At 42.0% G+C, this 25,529-nt stretch overlaps 1 protein-coding gene across 6 annotated transcripts in view; it reads right to left on the bottom strand.

The window, feature by feature from the left end:
- Positions 1–540: 540 nt before the first annotated feature.
- Positions 541–25,529, bottom strand: part of LOC139582666 (CYFIP-related Rac1 interactor A-like) — a 44,367-nt gene continuing 19,378 nt past the window's right edge. For 2 of the 6 annotated variants that reach the window (XM_071412869.1, XM_071412870.1), the window contains exons 2-12: positions 11,890–11,944; positions 6,674–6,753; positions 4,022–4,143; positions 3,682–3,787; positions 3,236–3,372; positions 3,016–3,093; positions 2,630–2,746; positions 2,420–2,499; positions 2,144–2,270; positions 1,768–1,838; positions 541–1,452 (exon numbers count right to left, since the gene is read on the bottom strand). In XM_071412869.1, the coding sequence (XP_071268970.1) occupies positions 1,389–1,452; positions 1,768–1,838; positions 2,144–2,270; positions 2,420–2,499; positions 2,630–2,746; positions 3,016–3,093; positions 3,236–3,372; positions 3,682–3,787; positions 4,022–4,143; positions 6,674–6,743 (972 nt within the window). In that variant the 5' untranslated portion in view covers positions 6,744–6,753; positions 11,890–11,944 and the 3' untranslated portion in view covers positions 541–1,388. Of the gene's footprint in view, positions 1,453–1,767; positions 1,839–2,143; positions 2,271–2,419; positions 2,500–2,629; positions 2,747–3,015; positions 3,094–3,235; positions 3,373–3,681; positions 3,788–4,021; positions 4,144–6,398; positions 6,479–6,673; positions 6,754–11,889; positions 11,945–25,529 lie in introns of those variants that run through there. The other 4 variants (XM_071412864.1, XM_071412865.1, XM_071412866.1 and 1 more) reach the window with 3 other exon arrangements.

Raw genomic sequence — 25,529 nt, 5'->3', positions numbered from 1 at the left:
ATCATCATGGCATTTGTAGTTCTTTATGATAGCAACTAATTAGCATTTAATTTTGGGGGATTAAATAGAGGCGAATATATTGATAAAAGTCACCTTGTCCTAGAGAGATTTACACTGTTATCAAAACCTCATACCAGGGTAAGCCTACATGAAAGACAGCCCTTATTTTAAGTGTTTCTAAAATGAATGGTGGAAAAACAATTGGAACCATTTCCTTATTTAACCGCTAGGTTTTATGGGTGTTATGACTCATACTGTGGTACTCTATAGGGGTAGAGAATGGGACAACAGTCTGACTGGTCTTACAGTATAAAGGAGAATGACTAGGAGAGAAGGTTCATCATCATCACCGCCATCCTACTACAGGAGTAGAGATCACAAAAGCGGTGGAAGGAATTGTTTTTGCCACTCCGTGTCACTTAAATATAACCTGACAGTTTTTATTTAAAGCTGCTTTTTTGAACAATAGATTTCTGTTAGATACAGAGCCCCAAATACAGACAAGAAAAACCCCTCATGAAAAATAAATTACTAAAATCACACTGTGTCCCAATCCAAATAAACATTTGGTTGATCTGTTTATTTCTTATGGCACGTACTGCCTTTTCTGTCATTTTCTTGCCAACAAAGCACAAAGTCCACCAACTTACTGAGAACACGTTATGTGAAAGCCATCACTTTTCCCCCTCAACGCTTCCCTTGCTAAATTCCAAACCAGCCACTACTCCCTAGGCACTCTTGTAGATAGGAGAGGTGGTTGAACAATCTTCACCTTGCCATCCACAAGAGTTGGGAAGACAGGACAAACCGATCTGGAACATGGGGTGTATTCATTAGTCGGATTCCTTAGCAAAATTTTTGCAACGGAAAACGTTTATTTCAATCGGAAAACGTTTTGCAACAGAAACAAGAGTTTCTATTGGACACATGCAGGTAGGTCCCTCCACGTTTGGTTCCGTCTGCTCTGTTTGTTTCCGTTTAGTTGCTGCAGTAAACGGAATCCGACTAATTAATACACCCCAGGATAGGAGTTGATTTGGAATTCATGTTTTGTTGACACAAACCACAGATGAAGCTCCTTTCATTCGCCCGCTCACTCACAGGAACCAACCAGAGTGCTTGGCTCAGGTCACAGGAACCAACCAGAGTGCTTGTTTCTCCAAACGCTACTTGCCAAGCTCAGTTTGTAAGGCTGAAAGGTATGTTAACATAATAACAGAGAAAGGCAAATCATTTTTCAGAGTAAAAGATGTACGTTCTATAAGTTTCAGTAAGTTGCAGGGAATGACTATGTAAATACACAAGTATTAACATCCAGTCTTTTAAATTATGTAAACATATACATCTTTCGTTGAGGTCAGTACATTGATCCTCTTCATATAAAAACGTTACTGAAGCATGGAGCGGATGTTTTTTGGAGTGGACTCGTCGTGCAGGTGTTTGGTGGTGAACCTGAAAGACAAAGCAGGATGAAGGCATAGGGCTGAAACACCTAGCTGGCGGTTGATTTGAACCTTTACCAAAATAAGCCAATTTAATAAAGGTTTTTTAAAAGATATACAGCAGTGCCTTGGGATTGTTTGCTGTATTGCTGTGGGAGCTATCCAGAGAGCACCCTCTACCATTCAGTAATATTGGAAGCTAAGGAGCACTCCTACCACAATACCATTTATAAATCATCTGGCATTTCAACTGAATAAGGTGAGACATCAGAGAAGTACCGTCTCATCAGAGAAGTACTAAACTAAAGCGAGGATAGAGACTTACTTGAGGGCGTTCAGGAGACCTTCAACATTATCTGCTGGCTGTTCTTTGAGGACCTTTATGCATCCCTTCATCTGATGAAAAACACAAAAATGCGCAATTACTCTGGATACACGTGTAAAACATTCAAACAGACATTCACACACATTTTCCATTGGCAAGACAGCGAGGTACACATGATGCTAACGTCAGGCTTTCAGTAGCCACTGTATGTGTTGAAGCTGTAGCTTATTATTCCATACGGGATGGGAATTTGTTTCCTGCTTTAACCAACTCCTCAGCACTGGGATTTGAACTGGGAGCCTTCTGTAACCTCGAGGTTACCGTCCCCTGTAAACAGCCCAGTAGTATCAGTATAGGTGAGAGAGGAGGTTCTCACGTCTATCTTGGAGGACTTGTTGAAGGCTCCGTTGGGATGGACGTGGTCGTACAGGATGATGACTCCAACCATCACTCTCATACAGAACAGCAGCGTGTCCTCACTGTTGAACCGGCACGTGTAGTCTCTGGAGGGAGAGAGATACGCACACACACGCACGCCAATTCACAGCACACGTTGAACAGTTGTTTATAGCGTGGCATTGACAGACAGACTCACTCTGGATATAGTCACTCTGCTAAATGTCTACAGGTAAAGTAAATCAAGTCAACTCACGGTGTCTCCAGCATGACTTTGCAGACACTGGCCATTGTACTGAGAACGTCAGTGGTGTTCTCCAGGGGTAATGTCTTGTTCTGGAGATATAACAAGGTAACACAAACCATCATCAGACTGAAAATGATGAAGAAATGAGGGAACCAGACTTAACTTACAACGATCAACTCTTTTCACAGAGCAGCTAACAATAAGGAGGAAGTCTCTTACCTCTGTTACGAAGTTTGTCGTAGCTGTGCTTAAGGTCTTCAGCATGGGCGTCGCCTCTGCGTAGAACAGTGACATTCTGTTGGCCATCTCATTGTTGACCTCTCTCTCTATATCCAACTAAAGACAAAACAGGAAGAGGGTCAACATCTGATCCATCTTTAGCTTCAAGGCAGAGGAGAGTGGATGTCAACAGAGGACTGATAACCAGGCCAAACACAGACAAGCTATTCTGTCACATTCAGACTAAAACAGACATGACTAGGGTCACAAAATTCTGGTAACTTTCCAAAAATTACCAGGTTTTTCAGAAATCCCTGTTGGAAGATTGGTAAAGTTAGATGATTTTTTGCAACCCTAGACCGACATAACAGTTCCCTCTGACTCACATTCATGTTGTTTATCCTGTTTCGGCTGATGGTCCTCCTGTAATAACTGAAGTCATTCTGGATGGCAGGAATTCTCATCTGAAAGTTAAGAGGACATTAATTTAGTTCCAACAGACAACATGGGAACTGTTATTTGTCAAGAGGGAATAAAATAGGTGCTAACTTTGCACTTGTGTACAGAAATTAACAGTTTGAAATGATGTGTGTGTGTGTGTCTGACCTTGAGTTCGTCGAAGCGCAGGGTAAAGTGAAGGATCTCAGCAAACTGTTTGGCCAGAGCCTGCTCCTTCTCTAGGTGCTGGGTGGGGGTGTACGAGGGGCATGTCAGGGACTCCAGCAGGCTCTGAAGGGCCCTCTCTACAGGAGAAGAAACACAGTTAATACATTACAAACACGAGTTAAGATTTAAACACGCCAGGATCTCCAGCAGGCTATGGAGGGCCCTCTTCAAACACCTGAAGGAAAATGTTATGGTTGTAAACATTTTTATATATATAAAAAACAAACATGTTTCATGTCTCCAATGTGAAAAAGATTACACAAAAAAGATATAATATACTAATAATAGTACACCAATATTTGATTGATTGGCTTTTGATAGTAATTAAAATGTCGTCCCCCGCCGCGCTAAGTGCTTCTACGTGGAGGGATAAAGGTTAGACTTACCTAGTCTCAGCGAGAAGCAGTACAACTTTTTGAGTCGTATGACTAAGGGACAGACTGAGTTCCAGGCTCTCTCCTGTAGGATCATGTCATTGGGGTTCTGAATGGCCTGGGCGGAAACAGTGACAGACACCATGGTTAAATATACATCATCTATATGGAATATAAGAAAATGGGTAATGGAAACAATTCTGAGATGCCTGGTATGAAATCATCAATTGAGCTTTACATTTATAGGTTTGTTTGAGTGCGTGTGTGTGTGTGCACGCACATGTGAGTGTGAATATGCATAGCCTGTGCCTACGACTGTGTGCGTGAAAGCATATCCAGCAGATATACATACCTCTCGTATCTCCTGTCCGGCTCCCTTGTAGGCCTGTAGGCCAGAGAGGATGCTCTCAGAATCCTGGAGCACCGCGTTCACCTGGTTCCATACATCTCTCTCACAGTCTGTGGGCTGTGCATCTGACACACACCACAACAACAGTTAGCCTGGCTAGCTAGCAGGCAGCATATAGACAACACAACAGTTAGCCTGGCTAGCTAGCAGGCAGCATATAGACAACACAACAACAGTTAGCCTGGCTAGCTAGCAGGCAGCATATAGACAACACAACAACAGTTAGCCTGGCTAGCTAGCAGGCAGCATATAGACAACACAACAGTTAGCCTGGCTAGCTAGCAGGCAGCATATAGACAACACAACAACAGTTAGCCTGGCTAGCTAGCAGGCAGCATATAGACAACACAACAACAGTTAGCCTGGCTAGCTAGCAGGCTGCATATAGACAACACAACAACAGTTCGCCTGGCTAGCTAGCAGGCTGCATATAAACAACACAACAACAGTTAGCCTGGCTAGCTAGCAGGCAGCATATAGACAACACAACAACAGTTAGCCTGGCTAGCTAGCAGGCTGCATATAGACAACACAACAACAGTTCGCCTGGCTAGCTAGCAGGCTGCATATAAACACAACAACACTGTACTGGACATTAAACTCACACATTCTGACCATTTGGTTTTCAATGATTATGTGATACAAACTGTCCTTTAACAGGAATTGGGAACTATGTGTATGCCTATATTTGGTTGTCAAAAAACAATCATGCATGTATACTTAGGGCATTTTCTTACACAGTAATACAACTTCTAAGGCTTAGAATAGAATCTCAGCAACAAATAGCATGATACAATATACTTTAGTGTTGTAAAACATTCAGCAAGCATGACATTAACATGAATATCTCTAGGTTCAAAGATAATCTAAGCACGAGGAGACAGGGAAAGGCTACTCTGTGGTAAACAGAAGAGCAGCATGGCATCTGCCAGTATAATAGCAGCACGAGCTGCTGCTCCCTACAAGGCTACAGAAGGCAGCGGCTTATAGCTCTGCCCTTTAGACGGCAAACTCTTAATCATACTCAAGGCATTTTCATATTAGAAGCTGCAGCTAACACACATACAGTCAGTGAGTTACCTACATTATTTCCCGACAGACTAAACATAGAACATCAGTTGATGTCAAAATACTATGAGAGAGTGGAGAGTAAATGCAGTGTAAAACATTCCCTTTCTCTATGGAAGAAAAACAAGTGATGGCGCTATGACAACGAGAGTGAATTAGGCTACTACTAAGGAATATGCTTGGCGTGAGTGGAATAGGCTACTACTAAGGAATAGGCTACTACTAAGGAATATGCTTGGCGTGCGTGGAATAGGCTACTACTAAGGAATATGCTTGGCGTGTGTGGAATAGGCTACTACTAAGGAATATGCTTGGCGTGTGTGGAATAGGCTACTACTAAGGAATAGGCTACTACTAAGGAATAGGCTACTACTAAGGAATATGCTTGGCGTGCGTGGAATAGGCTACTACTAAGGAATATGCTTGGCGTGTGTGGAATAGGCTACTACTAAGGAATAGGCTTGGCGTGAGTGGAATAGGCTACTACTAAGGAATATGCTTGGCGTGTGTGGAATAGGCTACTACTAAGGAATAGGCTACTACTAAGGAATAGGCTTGGCGTGAGTGCTTCCCCCATTTCTCTGTGTCATTTTTTAAGCCAAGAGTATATTTTATTATGTTAACAGTTCAGCTGCTGTCTCTAGCCTATATCATGTGTAGGAAGAGTGCAAGGCAATGAAGCAACGGACATACAGCCTAGCCACATCCAGATGTTACACGAGTTACAATAACATGACTATGGTTTACGATCACTATGTTAGCTCTAACTACATCTGGACCTAGTTCTGCTTTCTACTCCAGGACAACTAAATCAGGAAAAGCACAGCACTGAAAAGGTCAGGACATCATCAGGACATATTCAACATCAAATAGGATAACATCAGTTTTAGTTTTTTTGTTGATAATGCATCATTTGCTGCCATTAGACATGAGGAAATGGTGCATAACAAAAAAACTGCTTGAAACAGATGTCTCTTGAGTAGACGATAGACAATAGGCAAGCAATGGGCTGTTCTAGGAGCATAGACTATGAAGCATGCAGGTAGCTTAGTAACAGGGTCAGAATTAATTCCAGTTCAATTCGGCCAATTAAAAAATTATCCTAATTGAAAATAACCGTTACTTCTCGGTTGTGCAATTGGAAGCTTATTGAAATGGAACTGTCCCCAAACCCTGGTTAGTAAAGGAGCTCTACAGAAGTAAAGCTCTAGAGAAGGAAGAAGAACACAGGCCAGGCAAAAGCAGTGCTCACTTTCAAAGTCAAGGAAAAAGTTTGGTCCCTGCTCAAGTTCAGTGCAAGTGAGCACTTTTAACAGATTCCCCATTTGGTTTCTGAAAGAGAGGAAAGCAAGAGAAGAAAGAGAGAGAAAGAGGTGTGGTGTATTAGAGAGATAGAGACAGGTACAGACAGACACCTACACAGCTTTATGTCCAGAGGGGACCCATAGATATAAACCACTGACTAGGGGAAGCGTTTCATGGTCACACCTTCAGTCAAACTCCTGCACACTCCTCCTTCAGACTTACTTTCAAAGTCCAGGAAAAAATGTGGATAGTTCTCTATTTCCCTTGTAAGGACTTTTAGAAGATTACCCATTCCAGCAAACCTGATCAAAAATGGTAAAAACACAAATAAATACTATTAGATACATTTAAATATATTCACAAATGCAATGGTGTCAAATGATTCAAGAGAACAACTACAGTAGAAATAACATTCAAGGATTAAAAAGAGAATGCATTTATTTGTAATCCCCTTTGAATACATTTCACAATAGCACACCAACAAAAGGTTATTTCAACTTGTTTCTCCCTTTTAGAGAGACTTGGATACCCACAGTGACAATAAAGTGAAAGTGACTACATCTCAGAGGCAGGACTGGTAATATTGGATTCCCTCACAGAGACACTCTGCTAAAGGCTGCTGTCAAACATTCAGTCCACTAACATTCTCCAACCCAGGGTTTCACAAACTTTGTCCTTGGGACACGTTTTGGTTTTTGCCCCCTAGCACTACACAGCTGATTCAAATAAATCAACTAATCATCAAGCTTTGATAGTTTGCATGAGCTGTGTAGTGCCCTGCAGTCCCAAGGACAGAGTTTGGGAAATCCTGCTCTCACAGTGCGCGTGTCAACGTTCCACTATTAGGTTCTCTCAGTGCGCGTGTCAACGTTCCACTATTAGGTTCTCTCATTGCGTGTGGTAACGTTCCAGTATTAACCGAGGGTGTCCTCTAAACAACATCAAGATATAGGCCTAGTGATGTGATTTAGCTAGTCTAAATTGGGTGGTTAGGTGTTCATGGAATGCATGTACAAGGCCTGTGTAATGGAATAGCAGTGGCTCCTCCATGTCTCACAGTGTGTGTGTGGCTGTGCATGTGTATTTAAAGGCCTAAGGAAAAGAAACAGATGGTAGAATCACATTATTCTGATCAAGTATTTAGAAGATAAAGTCCTTTAAGATCCCAGAAAGGGCTAGTTAAGTCTTAAACGCCGGTTGAACTACTCTTTAAACCGTTTCATTGGAGGCAACAAGACGGTAGTAATTTCCAGAGGATAGGCTACCTTAAGCAATGCTTAGCGGGTGGTCACTATAACACATAATTACACAGCGGCCTAGCTACATCAGAGGCTAGTGAACATGATTACTGCTTTAAGAGGGTGATCTGATGCGGTCCCTGCTGGACCAAACAGAACGGGGAGAGTAAATGAGTGCCAGATTTAGGGAGATGATCACAATTGGCCTATAGGCTGTGTGTCTACTTATGCCGGTGTTTTGATTGGTCCATAAGCTAAGGGTGTCAGTAAAACAGATATAATTTTCTATATTGTACATATCCAGGTGTTGAATTCTAGAGAATGTACACAGTACAGTCACATATTAATGCTGCTCTTTCCAGATTCCTGACCGTTAGATTGGTGATACAAAGAGCCACGGTTACAGTCTGCTCAGCATATGATCATCACAGCACACGTCTCCCTCATTTCTTACGGTTAGATCTTTACAGTGATAGGCTAACACTTACAGAATGCACACCTACACTGCCTTCAGAAACTATTCACACCCCTTGACTTATTTCACATGTTGTTATGTTACAGCCTGAATTCAAAATGGATTAAAACACGTTTAATCCTCACGCATCCAAATACAATATTGCATATTGACAAACTGAAAACATGTTTCTTAATTTTTTCAAATGTATTGAAAATTAAATATGTTGTTTACAGAAGTATTCACACCCCCGAGGGTCAATACTTTGTAGAAGCACCTTGGGCGGCAATTAAAGATTTGAGTCGTCTTGGGTATGTCTGGATCAGTTTTGAACATCTGGATTTGGGGATTTTTCAATGGGATTCAAATCTGGGTTTCGGCTTGGCCACTCAGACGTTCACATTCTTGTTTTGAAGCCATTCCAGCTGTGATTTGGCTGTATGCTTGGGGTCATTGCCCTGTTGGAACATAAATCTTTGTTTGCACTCTGAAACAGGTTCTCATCAAGGATTTGGCTCCATTCATTGTTCCCTCTATCCTTACCAGTCTCCCAGTCTCTACCTCCGAAAAGCATCCCCATACCATGATGCTGCCAATGCCATGCTTCTTGGAAGGGATGGTATTAGATGGATGATGAGCTGTGTGCCTTGTTTTCTCCAGAATAGTTATTCGCATTCAGGCCAAAGTTTGTCTCATAAGACCACAGAATCGTTCACATACTTCTCCCATCTCAGCCAAGGAACTCTGTATTTCTGTCAGAGTGGTAATTGGGTTCTTGGTCAACTCCCTGACTAAGGTCCTTCTTGCCTGGTTGCTCAGTCGCCCAGAGTCTGGGTCGTTCCATATTTTTTCAATTTCCCACTGTGCTCTTGGAAACTTTCATCACTCTGGAAATGGATTCATCCCCTTCCCCAGATATATCCCTAATCACAATTCTATCTAGGAGATCTATGGACAGTTCCTTGGACTATAGTTTCTGCTATGACATACACTCAACTGTGGACCTTATATAGACAGGTGTGTTTTTCTAAATCATGTCCAAACAATTGAATTGGTCACAGGTGAACTCCAATCAAGCTGTAGTGACATCAAGGATGACCAAAGGAAATTGGATGCACCTGAGCTCAATTTGGAGTGTCATAGCAAAGCGGTGTGAGTACTTATGTCAAGAGTTCTCTGTATTCATTTCTTTCAATATATTTGGAAAAAGTAATTCACAATTTTTTTTCACAAACATGTTTTCACTTTGTCATTATGAGGTAGTGTGTGTAGATGGGTGCATTCAGGCTGTAACAACACAATGTGGAATAAGTCAAGGGGTCTAGATACTTTCTGAAGTAAGTCAACCGGTCAATACTCCATTTGCCATCTTTAGCCCCTCACATATTCCTGGGAATGTAATCCACAGAAAGTATGGAAATAAAAAACGAAATGCACATATCTGCATGAGAGCCATCGCACTACAATTCACAAACAGAGCACCACTTTTGCTGCTAGGGGGTGGTGTTGCATCATGGTGCTTATTCCCAGTACAATCCAGTCCTTCCGTGAATAGGGCAGGCTATACTAGAGTATACCACTAGGTTTCCTTCTCTCCACCATCCACACCTTCATTCATCCAATCATGGTCTCAGTTGAAAAGATTCCTGAGAACATGATTAGAGGAATCAGTCGTGTTAGTGCCGGGCTGGAACAAAAGCCCGTACCCTCTGTTTCCTCTCTGGGACTAGAGTTGCAGAGCCCTGCAGTCATCCCAGCGAGGCCTGGTAAAGAGGCAGAGGAGGACGTGGAACACAATGGGGTTTCTGCCTTGGCTTGGCTGGCTATCAGTTAGACAGTGGATATTCACTAGCGTTTCCTGTCTCAGTCTCATGTGTCGCACAGACAAAAGAGTCAACAAGTCCAGGGCCAGTCTAAACAAGCACAAGCTAATAATTCAGAGAAGGAGAGGAGAATAGTGGGTATCACCATAGTAACAACAATGTGCTGACTAGCTGTATTATTAGTGTACTATTAATCACCTTTATGGTGCCTAGTTTCTCGTTTGTCACATGAACAGGATACAGCAGGTGTAAAACAGTACAGTGAAATGCTTACTTGCAAGCTCTTCCCCAACAATGCAGAATAAAAGTGTTAAAATAGATTCTTATCTAATGAGAATCCAATAAAGTTACATACAGGTCAGTGGCTGTACCATTATTCCAATGTGCAGGGATACTGGAGTGGCGGAGGAAGGTGTACATATAAACAGGGGTAAAAAGAAGCTGGTAGCACAATAAATACCAATGGAAATTGGCCTCAAAATGACCTGAAATGTTCTGCATAGAAGACCTAATGTCAGGAACACTGACTACAAACAAACATGTTCCTATTCAAATTCCTTTGAAAAATCCAGGAATATGACATGTTTAAACACACACTCTCCCTCCCCCTCCCTGCCTCTGCCGTGAGCTGACAGTAATAATGAATGACGACTCCTTGGCGGTCAGGATGTGTCTGTGGTAGTCTTCAGAAGACCTCCTGCTACCAGACTAGGCCTTCCCAGTGTAACCCTAAGAACCCTCTCACTGACAGAATGGTACATATGTAGAGTAGGGGGATTCAGAACGGCTTGGTTCCACTTTCATAACCATTTATCTGCGTGTTTGAACCTGAAAACCAATGATTGAATCTCTCTGATTCCTGTCTTGGACTGGGTCAACCTGGAAACATAATACCTCAATAAAGAGGTCTTATTTCACCAGCTTTATGAAAAGAGCCATTGTGTAACATCATAACCTATATTTTAAAGTTAAGTATTTTAGAAAGACAGAAATGAATACTGCTTTAAGTCTGTTTAAATGTAAAGTCTAAATGGTTGTTTTACTTCAGTGAGTTGTTGTCCTCAGTAAAGAGGTGCTGAATACGTTCCACAATACTTTCCTGTTGTGGAAACGGGGATAAATGCTTCACGCATTGTGCTTTGTAATTAAACTCGCTCAGTGCAATTAAAGTCCAAACGAGCAGCATGCTAAAACGGCATATCTTGCTGCGTTAAGATTTGAAACAACCTCCATTGGGGAAAAGAGCGAGTCCAGAGAAAACAAACCACAACATATTCTGCTCTGGGTTGAAACCAGGAAATCATTTTGGTGCACATACTTCATAACGGTCTTAAGTTAGTAACTAAACCCTGAAAGGTGGTTGCCCAGACCAACATTAAGTCCTACTCACATGTTGTGTTATAAAACTGAGGATGTGCAACAGTAAACTTGTGCAATAAGAACCTAGATTTATATTCTACTGTTGCAAAACTGCTCTACTGAACCTGACCCTGGCCTTAAACATTACATGGACTCTGAAGTGGGTTTTACTGCAGGAGTAAGCTTCACCTGGGTCTGATCAACCACCTCATAAACATGTTTCGGTCTTCATTACCCTAAAGCTGTGACAACATGGCAACAGACTGAAAGAGAAAGTCCTGTATTTTAAATAACAAATAGAGGCTAATCTTAGACATGGTAAGTACCATGTTATCATGATAACCACAGTAGCATTGTTACAGGGTTGTTAGGCATCACTGAATGAGTAAAGTGCGGTGGTGTGGTTAGGGCCAGGTTTCACCAAGCCTCAGAGTAGCAGTGCTAATCTAGGACACCATGTCATCTTTCTGAAAGGCACAACAGGTCCTAGATCTGCATACCTACTTCTGACACTATGAATCCAGGCATGTCTACACAATGTGATGAAGAAATGTGTTACTGTACCGTATCTGGAGGAGGACGTTGCTTCCCTTCTAGAGCACCCACTTCTTCTTGGTTTCTGAAAAACAATCCAGAACACTCCATCTCATTGTCTTGCCGTGTACAGAGCTCGGAACATCTAAAAGTAAGCACTGTCAATGAGCGTTAGATCAACAGTGAAGGGTACGTATGACCACATATTGTTCTCGTTGTGCCTCTGACTAGGTGTGTATGTCTGTGTGTCCCAACGAACGAACAGTACTAGCATTCCGTTTATCAACTTTCTCCTGGGTTGAACACGTACCTAAATTATTCAGGAGTGAAAGTCATAGCGCCATTCTAAAACAACAAAGCGGCAGGCGGAAGGACGATAATTAATAACGCATCTCTCGGCTGTCCCATGTTAACTGGGCTATTAAATATCCAGCAGAGACATCTTCCAAGTTCTAACCCCCTGAAAACCCAGACCGCAGGGCAGGAGCACACGTGCCCACACACACGCGACAAGGCCTATCACCACTACAGGGACTGCCACAGAGCAATGACTCAAATGTGTAGAGCAACAATGTCACTCTGTATTTGTCCCACATACTGCAGGCCTGTATGGCTTACTGTAAAAAGAGGCATGGCATAGGCTTACTGTAAAAAGACACTTCAAAACAAAAGGTCCTGTGTTGCGTAGGGCAGTGCTGATACCAGTATCGCAATATTTTTTTACATGGCAAAAAGGAAAACATGAAGCAGACACGTTTGTCCTTTAAAAACCTTCTGTATGTAAAACTGTGTGCTATAGATTGGAAAATAAATCAAATGTGACTCTGGATGACAACATGACGTTTGTTTTCAACATTAGGGCTGTTTTCCTGAATAAGTTAAATCCGCTTTGTGTTGTGTTCTTGTTTCCTTGCCACAATACTAACGGGCATCGTGATACTGGTCCCAGCCCTAGTGTTATGACAGTGTTGTGTTCTTGTTTCCTTGCCACAATACTAACGGGCATCGTGATACTGGTCCCAGCCCTAGTGTTATGACAGTGTTGTGCATCTAGACTAGTAACACACAGCAGTAAATGTGCCAGGAAAGATCAAGATTCTGATTTCCATGACTGTCTTGTTCACCATCAGATCTGACAAATGTAATATTGAGGAATTTTAATGGAAATCAGGCTAGACTAAAAGACAGATGTGCAGGAGTAGCTAAATATGGAAGTACAAAATGTAAAAAAAAACTCAATACCCACAAAGGCCATTTATATGTTATGCAGCTGACATTTGTCAAGCAACCATTTTCTCCCACCACTGTGTGCCAATGTGTAGGCAGGGAAATGAAGTCACCAGAAAAGAGGACCTGCAAATCAACTGGACAACCCTGGAGACTGTCCACACAGCCCAGCCAAGGGCTGTGCTGACCTGGTTTCACTGATGACAGAAAACACCAATCCTTTGTTGACTTGCATTGTTCACTCAAGTGCACACGCACACACACACACACACACTCACTCTACTGGGTTTCCCTTAGACCAGCTCCTCTTCTAAGAAGGCCCCAGATTATAGCTCTGCTTTAGGGCCTCTGGTCCTAATGACAGCCCCTTAGCCTCCAATGCTCTGGTGGGTCACAATACACCTTCATCACTCTGGAGTAGACAGAAAGAGACATATCTGCTCCTTCTACGTCAATTCCCATCTGTCACAGAAAATATTCCTCACTCCCTCCACCAAACCTGCCTGGCTGTGGAGCGAGGGAAGAGAATTTGTAAGTCGCTCTGGATAAGAGCGTCTGCTAAATGACTTAAATGTAAATGTAAATGTAAGAGAAGATGAATGGAGGGATGGATGGGGAGGGCTGGTCTGGTCCCATGGGGATTGTTGTAGTGGTGGAGCTGAGCAGCACTTCTTATATGGTCATAGTGGAGCGCAGGAGGATCCCCATGGTTCAACACGACTGGTCTTTTTTTCACACCACACACACACACACACACACGTGTTGTTGCACAGTATACCAAAACTTCAGAAAAACGGTTTGGTACTAGTATTTTTGTTCCTTTCGGTACTTCTGTCAAATGTCTCACGGATCAACAGTCTATTAGCGTAGCAGATGTGTCTCTTATAGCGTGTATGAAACCAGAAAGAAAATAAGCCCATTTCAAAGCTAATTGCCAGCAAAACGTTACTCGTTCACTTTAAAAAAACATATATATATATTTTTTTTAATCGGTCTCTCTCACATCACTCCCAAAGGTTATTTAAGCAATAAGGCCCGAGAAGGTGTGGTATACGGCCAATATACCATGGCTAAGGGTTGTTCTTAGGCACGACGCAACGCCCTTAGCCGTGGTATATTGGCCATACAGTATACCAAGCCCCGAGGTTCCTTATTGCTATTATAAAAACTGGTTACCAACGCAATTAGACTAGTAAAAAATGTTTTGTCATACCCGTGGTATACGGTCTGATATACCACAGCTGTCAGCCAATCAGCATTCAGGGCTCGAACCAATCAGAGTATAACTTCTTATGGCTGCAGGGGCAGTATTGAGTAGCTTGGATGAAAGGTGCACAGAGGTGCCCAGAGTAAACGGCCTGCTCCTCAGTCATAGTTGCTAATATATGCATATTATTACTAGTATTGGATAGAAAACACTCTGACGTTTCTAAAACTGTTTGAATTATGTATGTGAGTATAACAGAACTCATATGGCAGGCAAAAACCTGAGAAGTTCCACTTCCTGTTTTGATTTTTTTCTGAGGCTGCTAGATTTTCAACCAAGCTCCCATTGAAATTACAACGAGATATGGATGAGTTTTCACTTCCACTAGATGTCAACAGTCAATAGAACTGCTTTTTGTGACTGCTATATTTCGCTGGAAAAATGGCTGTGCTTATTGTGGTTTGGTGGTGACCTAACAATCGTTTGTAGTGCTTTCGCTGAAAAGCATATTTGAAATCGGACACTTTTGTGGGATTAACAACAACATTACCTTTAAAATGATATAAGACACATGTATGTTTGAGGAATTTTAATTATGAGATTTCTGTTGTTTGAATTTGGCGCCCTGCACTTTCACTGGCTGTTGTCATATCGATCCCGGTAGCGGGATTGCAGCCATAAGAAGTTGATAACTATCTATAGTCAGGTTGGTTGCAACAAAACCGACCTGTGCGCAACTATGAGGCAAAACAGATGGGGTTGGCTTAGATTGTTGACAACATGTAAGTTATATTGTCTTCAATAATGATTGAAAACAAATGCATTTGCAAAATGAGCACTTGTCTCAAATACATCGTTACAGATGTTGGTTAGCTAGCTAGAAAATGTTTTGCAATATTAGCATAGATATGAAATCAGTCAAAACAGGACATGGTATCAAGAACATGATGAAACAAAGTGAAACAAGTCACTTACGATTCCCCACATGGCGATTTGCTACAAGAATGACAATCTGGCCATCACAACATGCTGACTTCTGGCCCATGGAAGCGTGCACATTGTTTTAGTGACGTTGTCAGCTAACCCATCTATTGCCTCAGCAAACTGACTGCCTCCTGAATGAAGCCATCACCGGTTAAAGAGACAGCGCACACTTTTAGAAAATAAGCTTCCTTCATGTTGTTGATCAGTTCAATAAAATAAGTCCCAAATGGAAGGGAAACAAATTGTATGTCATCTGTAGCCTGATGAAATCAGCCAAAACAAGCTCAATAACTCAATGCATGCACACACTTCTATTGAATATGCATTCACCTGTATTGTGAATAGACCTAGGCTACTTCTTGATTTACCCAGTTTATCAATAGAGATTTACCATTCAAATAAATTATTACCATTATGTTGTTATGTAGTTTGTTTTTACAAATCTAAGTAAAATGTATTATATAACTGATTCATGAATGCATACATGGCTGATGTAGAAAATGTCTAATGTAATGATATTGAATTCAAAACATGCCCGACGATTGAACAGTAGCTGAGTTTATCTGTCTGGATCATGTGCCATATTAGACTTTGGCTAATATGATTTCATTTTTTGCAGTGATATCAGGGACGTTGCTAGGCCTGGAATATTAATTAACCCCCCCTAAATAAATCAATATATCAGTCAATATATTTTCTGTGTGAGCTTTTCCCCGTCAACCGTTCCATCGCATCTTAAACTTCTTAACGGGCGGGCACTAGGACCTGGGGGCATCCTCTGTCGCACACGCTAGTGAGAGTTAGGTCTACTTGTAGCTAACATTTTGGTTAACGTTAGCTCCTGCTGTGGCAGTAGACTGCTAGCTAACAGTAAACTGACAGGAAAAGTCTCTGACAGGACAGATTCATGCAGATAGGCTACGATGTGAATTTGTGGTAAGTTAGAACAGAGAGAGAGAGAGAGAGAGAGAGTATTCACTACTATAGACTTCGGTCATCATCAAAGCTTTGTTAACCAATACGTTTTTATGTGAGTCAAGTTACAGTGTAATAGACGTTGCGAGCTAACTAACGGTGTCTTTTAAATTCAACACAACTAGATATCATCGCCACATAACTTAACTTTGTATTTAATATAGTTTTGCCATCTATGCCAGGCTATAAATGAGTAAGATGACGTAACATCATGCACATATCTTTTCATACTCAATTGCTTTCATTCAGGAGAGAGCGAGAGAGCGCGAGAGAGAGAGCGAGCGAGAGAGAGAACAACAACAACAAACAGATCCAGAGAGAGAAAGTAATCAAGCCGCTGCAGCAACTCCTTCCAGAAATGAGAGCGATTTAGGTGACAAAGACACTGGGCCCAGACAAGTGAAGCTGAATAGCTACCCACACGAACGTTTTGGTACACAGAAAAGGGCATTTCCCGCACTGCTGGTTTGAGAAATACAAATTGGGTAGAGTAGTCTGTCCACAAAAACACAGCTTTCTGCTTTCCATGTGGAGTTTTTGGCAAAAACATTACATTTGATTATTGTCAGTAATGGCTGTAAAAAGTGGGGGGGAAAAGCGTTGTTTATCTTCAGTTAACATGAAATGGCACAAACACACAGAGACAGTGTTGTGGCATGGCAAAGCTACCAGGCAACTAGCAGTCATGGGAACATTGCTCAGATTTTAACACCTGCCCATGCTAGTGATATTGCAGAGAGAAGGGAGTATCTGAGGAGAATTGTTGCGGTCACCTCAATGTTAGGAAGACAGGGACTCTCTTTCCGTGTCAATGAGGAATCTAGTGAAAGCACAAATAGAGGGAACCTTCTTGAATGTATGGAGTTTTTGAAGGAGTTTGACCCTTTCCTGCAAAGGTACAATACTCCATCAAATGCGACATCTCTCTCCAGAATCTCAGAACGACATGATCGAATGCTGTGCTCAAGAGATTATGGACACCATGGTCTCAGATGTCAAAATCTGGAATGTATGTCATTGTGGCGGATGAGGCCAGGGATGGGCAGTCTGAACAGTTCGCGTTAGGTATGTAACAGAGGGGACAGTTAAGGAGCGTTTACTAGTACTAGCAGAAATCAAGTCATTTGATGCCCAATCGATAGCAAATGAGTTGCAACAGCAGCTTCAAATGAGAGGGGTAGCAGACCTAAAGTGCGTTGCACAGACCTATGATGGTGCAGCTGTCATGACTGGATCTAAAGGAGGTGTGCAGCACATTTCAGAGTGCTGCATCAGGAGGCTATTTATGTACATAGCTTTACTCATGAGCTAAATTTGGTGTTGTGTCATACTTGCAGGGCTATTCTGGAGGCTGCTGAGTTTCAGTTTCTTAGAGAATGTATATTCGTTTTTCACTACATCTAGTTAACCACCACAAGTTCAACGAAGCTCAGTACAAACTTGGAATAGCATCAGCTGAACTTGTACAACTCTCAAACACTCGCTGGGCATGCCAGTTGCGGTCCATAAATGCAGTCCTGGACACTAACTGCTATTTTTGATTGTCTATCTGCCATTGGATCCCCCATGGCTGTTGGTCTGAGAGCAAAGCTTCATAAGTTCTCCACCGTGTATTTGCTACTGATGTTTCAGTCCCTTCTTTCTGTAACTGAGGGACTTCATAAGTTCCTCCAGAAAGAGACTGTAAACCTGGCAGAAGCTTGTTTTGGCAAACAAGCTGTATGTGACACACTGATAAGCAAACGCACAGATGCATTTGCCACAGAACTTTATGACCGAACCAAATCACTGAAGTTCACAATATTCCAGAGGCAGATGCAGCAAGAAAGTGCAAACAAAGGAAAAATGGGAGATTGTGGTGGAGACCTCCTTGGGTTTAGGCACAGAATTTTCATGTTCCCAAACAATAAAAACAGAGTTGTTGCTCCCCTGCCTGGACATGATAGTTTGTGAGCTTGACCAGCAATTCTCAACTGTAGATGCAGGTCTGCTCAAAACACTTCCTAGAAACATCATGCGGAACTGAGTTTGCCAAGCACTACGGCATGGATGTTAAAACAGAATAGGTGTTGGTGGCCAGAAACTTTCTTGCCCAGAAAAGAGAGGCTGGATGTCCTCCCAAAGATATGGTTGCTGTGCATAACCTCCTGGATGATATGTTCAGGTTGCCCTCACCAATCCTGTGATCAGCTGCTCCTGTGAAAGGTCCTTTAGTGCACTGCGCCGGCCGCACTCCTGGTTGCGTAAGACAATGGGTCAGAAAAGTCTTGCTCTTGCAGCCATGTGCATTGAGGGTGAAGTGCTTGGGCCACTAAGTCACAATAGTGTTATTGACAGCTTTGCCACCTTTAAAAATATGATGTACACTGATGTGTCCACCCACAAAATAAGCATCAAAAGAGAGAAGCAGGAGGAGCAGTTCTGTAATATTTGTTTGGGATCTTACCTTTTTTAAATCAGATTTTATTCCTAATTCTTTTTCAGTTTTTAAAATGTTATTTAGCTCATTAGTTGAATTTAGTTTTGCCCCATTGTGGATGATACTGTTTAAGATGTTCCATGGGTCTGAATTATTGGGTTAATTTTGAGCAACAATTAACAAAAGGGTGAAATTTAAATAACATTTTTAGCTAATGGTATAATATGACCTGCATGTCTTCACATTTCTCTCTCTCTCAAAATAACATTCCAAAAAGTATTTTGGCTTGATCGTACAGCCATTTTTGTGCCTTTTGTTGGTGTTGGATGGATGGGGACAGAGGGGACTTTAATATCTTATATATTATCTATTATATAATCTTTATTTAAGTAAGTCATATCAGATCAGTGTCTAACACAAACTATGAGACAGGTACACTTTTAGCCAACCTTGACCAAAAATAAGAGATTTTACACCCATTGTTACTCTAAAAATACATGATGAAAAGACATTTTGGGTGCTTTAAAACAAATCCTGGGGGAGTATGCCCAAACCCCCCCTAAAAGAGGCTTAGCCTCCCTGTCCATGAATCTCTAGTGACGTCCCTGAGTGGCATCATTTAGATACTAAACCTGGTATCATGACACACACAAGGATCACCCATGGCTTAACACGAGTGGTCTTCTCTTCTCCAAGCTACACACCCCTCTACTCACCGCACGTGATACACTTCACTGACCAAACAGCCTCTCTTCCTCTCTCTCACTCACTCTTTCTGGAATGATAATAGAGAGATTCAGTCTGCGTTTCCGCTGACAGACACAGAAGGTACTGGAATCAGCAAGAGTCATTGGTAGCGTCCCAAATGGCATCCTATTCCCTTTTTAGTGCACTACATTTGACCAGGTCCATAGAGCCCTGCACTAAATAGGGAGACATTTGGGACGCATCCAGAGTTCTAGAAAATAAACATGTTTTTCCCAGCAGAGTGGAATTTTCCAGCCCAGTGAACCTAATACAGTAATAACACAAGCACCAGTGTTGCACCTCGTCAGAAGAGATAGGATAGTGTCTCTCTCCATCAGAGGGTCTCTGAAAGGCTTTGGTCATTCAATGGAGGCCGAAACATGGCCCGTCCCTTAACAGTGATGTGGTGTTGCTCATAGCATGATGAAGTGGCGTCTACAGGAAAAGCCTGCCTCCTGCTTAGACATACAGACTAGTGCTGTGCAGGGTGTAGGCTACATCACAAGAAAGGCTACTATCTAGATAACAATGTGATGGAGTGTCAACATGGAGGAAGACTTCCAGCGTGTATGTGAGTCTGGTGATAATGCGATGCTGATTGATCGGTCAGTCTGGAGCTGTGGTAGTGTCACGGTGAAGAATGGGTGTTTCCCTTGACCTCTAACTTTCAGGTATCCTATCCTGTCAGGAATTATGGACAACGCGATCCATCTAGTCTCCTCAGTCCTTCTGAACACACCACTTGCTAACCGCCTGCAGCCTCCTGCCGTCTGGCCACTAAACTGTTGCCATGGATACCACGGGTTGTTGGACAGGGGGGGAAGCACATGCAGATGGTACTTCTGTAGTGGAACCCCACAGGGCTTCCTCACTGCCACAGTGACTGTTAGCAAAAAGGGAAGGTTCATTGGTGTTAAGTGAACTGTCACTTGTGGCCAGGATTCCTGCTAACAGTATTTTCAACGACTGCTGTGAAATTCTGTAGAGACCGAAGAGTCGGTGCCATCCTGTAAGACAAGTCACCCGCTTCTGTGAGAGATGACATTCACAGACCAATGGATTCCTATCCAACATTTACATAAGAAAACACCCAAGACCACACTACTCATTGAAATAGAAGCAGGACATTCAGTCAGATATTCTACTCAATTCTGATTCGACTGTAGGTGTTCTAAGCCAGCCAGACAGAACCCCTCTTATCTTGCTTCTAATTCAGACCAGGGGGAACTTCCTTTCAGTCATCCCAGAAGCAGAAGAGACAATTGAGGAACATCTTTCTCTGTCACGTTCAGTGAGGATCTAGAGTGAATGTGTGAGACAGACTTAGAGAGAGAACGGCTGGGGCTGTGTCGTCTAGGTCTAGTAAGTACTTAAAAAGGCTCTGTCAGAGTCAAGAAGACGATTTCTTGAGACATGGCAGGACTTTATTACCATAGTCATAGCAAATGTGAAAATGTACGTTAAATATTGGCCATACTAATGACCTGAATGAATAGCATATCAGCCAGGCAGTCTGTTGTTGACGATCTAACTGATTTGACCTGGGAATCCAATTCATGAGGAGAAAGAGACAGTGGAGGAAAGCCCCATGTGCTGCTACCTCCCTGCTGCCTCAGGATTCCTAGATGTATGTGTGTGTATGTGTTTGTGTTGGGTGGGGAGTGTTTCCCCTGTGGTGTAGTAAAAGAGCGAGATGACATCTGCCATAGCATCACGCGATGCATCAGCTCTCAGCCAGGCCATCTAGCAAATCTCAAAACTGCATTGAAACAGCATGGAAGTCTAGCCTGTCTCCTCTCAGTCCACTGAAAGAGTAGATTAGATTTAGTGTGAAAGCACAATTTATCGTCAGGATTTTTTTTTTATTTGACCACTGGTTTACCAGACACATTGACAGAGAACATATTCTGAGCCATTCGGAAGCTGGGGATTAGTAGGTGTTTAGGGTCAATTCCATTTCAATTGAGTTTTCCAGATTAGAAAAAGATCGTATTTATTCATGATTTGGGGAGGGGAACCTGCCTACCCACCCAACCACCATGGTTGCCTTGCTTCTGACTGACTGACCGACCAACCGCCACATAGCCTAGGCCTCCTCTGTAGGCCACTCAGCTACACATACTCCACTAGCACTTAAATGAAAAGACTGGTGCTGAACTCATACACCTCCACTGACTGTAGCCCCCACATGTGGTTCTGTAGTCCGTGAGAGAGATCTGATGAAAACCGACTAAAAGTTAAAGGGTCATGCCATTGGCATTTTAGACTTCTCCCCCCTTAGTTTACCAAACAGCGCAGGCCTTAAAGTTAAAGCACACCGTGTGGGGCATTCACTTACAGCTCTAGAATCTACATTTGACATTATAGTAATTTAGCAGGACTTACAGCAGAGTATTTACATTTTCGTACTGGTCCCCCGTGGGAATTGAACCCACAACCCTGGCGTTGCAAACGTCATGCTTTACCGACTGAGCCACAAGGGACCAGTAGTGAAATACGATTAATTTCAAGAGGGAGCTACTAAATGAATGTCTACACCTAGTAAAGCTAGTTCTTTAGCCGATGTCATTATGAATCACATACAATTTATCATTCAATTGTTCTCTACAATATTACAACCTTAAACTGCTTGTACTTAACAGTGTTGATTGAATAAGAACGTTAGTTTGTTGCGGCGTTTGCTAGTTTAGACCGCGCAGTTCTTGGTTGCATCTCTCCCATATTTCGGCGTTGGGAAGGTAGTAACATTAGGAGGCATTTCTGTGCTTTGGACCAATCAAAATCAACTTGCTACTCTCGCCATTTTCATCTCCAGATCTGTGGCTATCTATTCCTCTAGCCCTGGGAAATCAATGTTGAGAGGGGCAGTTTCTATGGCAACTTAAAAAGGGGAAGACTCAGAAACTCACAGTGAAAACTGGAACAGATTTTTATTGTGGAGGGTAGATACAGTTGAAGTCGGAAGTTTACATAAACAAGTTTTAATGACTCCAACCTAAGTGTTTCAACCACTCCACAAATTTCTTGTTAAACAAACTATAGTTTTGGCAAGTTGGTTAGGACATCTACTTTGTGCATGACAAGTAATTTTTCCAACAATTGTTTACAGACAGATTATTTCACTGTATCACAATTGCAGTAGGTCAGAAGTTAACATACACCAAGTTGACTGTGCCTTTAAACAGCTTGGAAAATTCCAGAAAATGTCATGTCTTTAGAAGACATAATTTGAGTCAATTAGAGGTGTACCTGTGGATGTATTTCAAGGCCTACCTTCAAACTCAGTGCCTCTTTGCTTGACATCATGGGAAAAATCAAAAGAAATCAGCCAAGACTTCAAAAAAAACAATTGTAGACCTCCACAAGTCTGGTTCATCCTTGGGAGCAATTTCCAAATGCCTTAAGGTACCACGTTCAGCTGTACAAACAATAGTACGCAAGTATAAACACCATGGGATCACGCAACCATCATACCGCTCAGGAAGGAGATGCGTTCTGTCTCCTAGGGATGAACGTACTTTGGTGCCAAAAGTGCAAATCAATCCCAGAACAGCAGCAAAGGACCTTGTGAAGATGCTGGAGGAAACAGGTACAAAAGTATCTATATCCACAGTAAAACGAGTCCTATATCGACATAACCTGAAAGGACGCTCAGCAAGGAAGAAGCCACTGCTCCAAAACCGTACTTTTTGGAGAAATGTCCTCTGGTCTGATGAAACAAAAATAGAACCGTTTGGCCATAATGACCATCGTTATGTTTGGAGGAAAAAGGGGGAGGCTTGCAAGCCGAAGAACACCATCCCAACCGTGAAGCACGGGGGTGGCAGCATCATGTTGTGGGGGTGCTTTGCTGCAGGAGGGACTGGTGCACTTCACAAAACAGATGGCATCATGAGGGAGGACAATTATGTGGATATATTGAAGCAACATCTCAAGACATCAGTCAAGAAGTTAAAGCTGGATTGCAAATGGGTCTTCCAAATGGACAATGACAAACCTGACTCAGTTACAGTCCTCTGTCAGGAGGAATGGACCAAAATTCAGCGTGTGTAAGGCTATCCGAAACATTTGACCCAAGTTAAACAATTTAAAGGCAATGCTAACTAATACTAATTGAGTGCATGTAAACTTCTGACCCACTGGGAATGTGATGAAAGAAATAAAAGCTGAAAAATCACTCTACTATTATTCTGACATTTCACATTATTAAAATAAAGTGGTGATCCTAACTGACCTAAGACAGGGACATTTTAACTAGGATTAAATGTCAGGAATTGTGAAAAACGGAGTTTGAATGTATTTGGCTAAGGTGTATGTAAACTTCCGACTTCAACTGTATGTAAGGGATAATCAACAAGGGGCTATGAGTTCTAGGAAAAGAATGAATGACGTGGAAGGTGTGTCCCACGATGAGCAAGGGGTGGAAATGACCTTCCACAGAGATGTATTACTTTCCAGAGAACGCATGGAGCCCCGAGCTGATTATCCCTTTAATACCATGGCTATAATTTAACACATTTGCCATTAGAAATGTGTTCAACATCCACTGAAGTAGCTGGCAAATATACTAGATAGTAACAGTAGTTGCCTTGGTAAGCAAACAAACAGACTTGCTAGTTTAGCTAACCAAACCATCAGTCCTAGGTTGCTATTATGAAAAACTAATTCAACAATGTCAGTAATGTTTTCAATTCAACTTTTTCTTTCAAAAGCACCTCAAAACATAGAACATGAAAGGATGAACTATTGCCATTGAATTCTACCATGTGGAAAACCGTGCGTTATTAAGGAATCAGGTATTCAACAATACATTTCAGTCCGTTAGCTTTGAGAGAGCGAGATCTATATACACACAATTTTGATTTGTATTCCGCAGATTTAATTTAGAAAAAGCCTATGTTAATCACACAAACCTGCAGCCACTAGCTAACTGTCAGTTGATGTTCAAAGTTATCGGCCTTCTGCCGAGGGAGCAGTGACAGCAAACACTTCTTGACTATGGCCGTAATGACATTCTATTCACTCTAATCATGCTAAATTCTGAGTAAATCTTCTAACTTTTAAACTATATAAATGGTAGAGACATAGCACTTGGACTAATTGTTTTTCTCGTGCATTTCTCTATTGAATGAATCATGTTATGGATGAACACCCTACACAGAGACACAGAAGATATGTTGTGTTTCAGTATGGACAGTCTTAAATGGATGAAAGGGGAAGTGGCGGTCAGGAGTATTCAGATGACATAACTTGGTCAGTGTAATCTCCCGTGGCTGTATTCAATTGGTGTTATGAAACGCTGTATATTCCCCCACTACTGAAGAAATGGAAGTAGCATCTAGCAAGACACACAATATCAAGTATTTTTCACTTTTTCAAACCAAGGCTACAAAACCTGTTATAAGGCCAAGGAAGATCACATAAAATCAACACTAGTTAAAAATACCTTCTGTTCGGGAGAGTTTCATAGAAGGCTGGGCAAGAGCAACAACTACTATTCAGACCATATTCAAACATCTTGTCTTTGGACAACCATCACATACAGTGAGTAGATCTATGTTGGAGGGGAATTCATGCCCCGAATCCCCAGTAAGTTAAATTCCATGTTTGGCCCATTCTAAGAACCCAAAACGTAAACCACCCTCAAAGCCAAATCCCCCAATCAGGATCAAATTTCATGGAGTTTTAGCTTCATAATGACAGAAGAACCATAACAGTCCTTTTTTTAGCAACTACGTAGGCCTAACATCTGGCCTTGGTTTACATGTCTAACCTCAGAGGTGAATGTTACGTGAGGACAGCAACAAATACTACTCACTGTAGTACAACAGTAGTAGAGTACTGTAGACCTGATAATGTAGCAAGGCAAGTGTGTTTCGGGGTCTGTGCGACAATGCCTATCCTACTCATCCTCTATTACGGTAACCTTTAAAAACAGTGGTCTCCACCTTTTACTGGACATAAGCCTTACTTATAAGTAGAACAATGCCATATACAGCACCTTCAGAAAGCATTCAGAGATTTTGTTGTGTTACAGCCTGAATTCAAAATGGATGAAATATATATATATTTTTTTTTTTCCTTCACCCACCTACACACACACCCACCCAT

The sequence above is a fragment of the Salvelinus alpinus genome, chromosome 8 (genome assembly GCF_045679555.1).
Source record: "Salvelinus alpinus chromosome 8, SLU_Salpinus.1, whole genome shotgun sequence".
In the NCBI taxonomy this organism is placed as follows: Eukaryota; Metazoa; Chordata; class Actinopteri; order Salmoniformes; family Salmonidae; genus Salvelinus; species Salvelinus alpinus.
The sequence above is the reverse complement of the archived record's forward strand: the minus strand, read 5'-3'. Positions and strand labels throughout refer to the sequence as shown.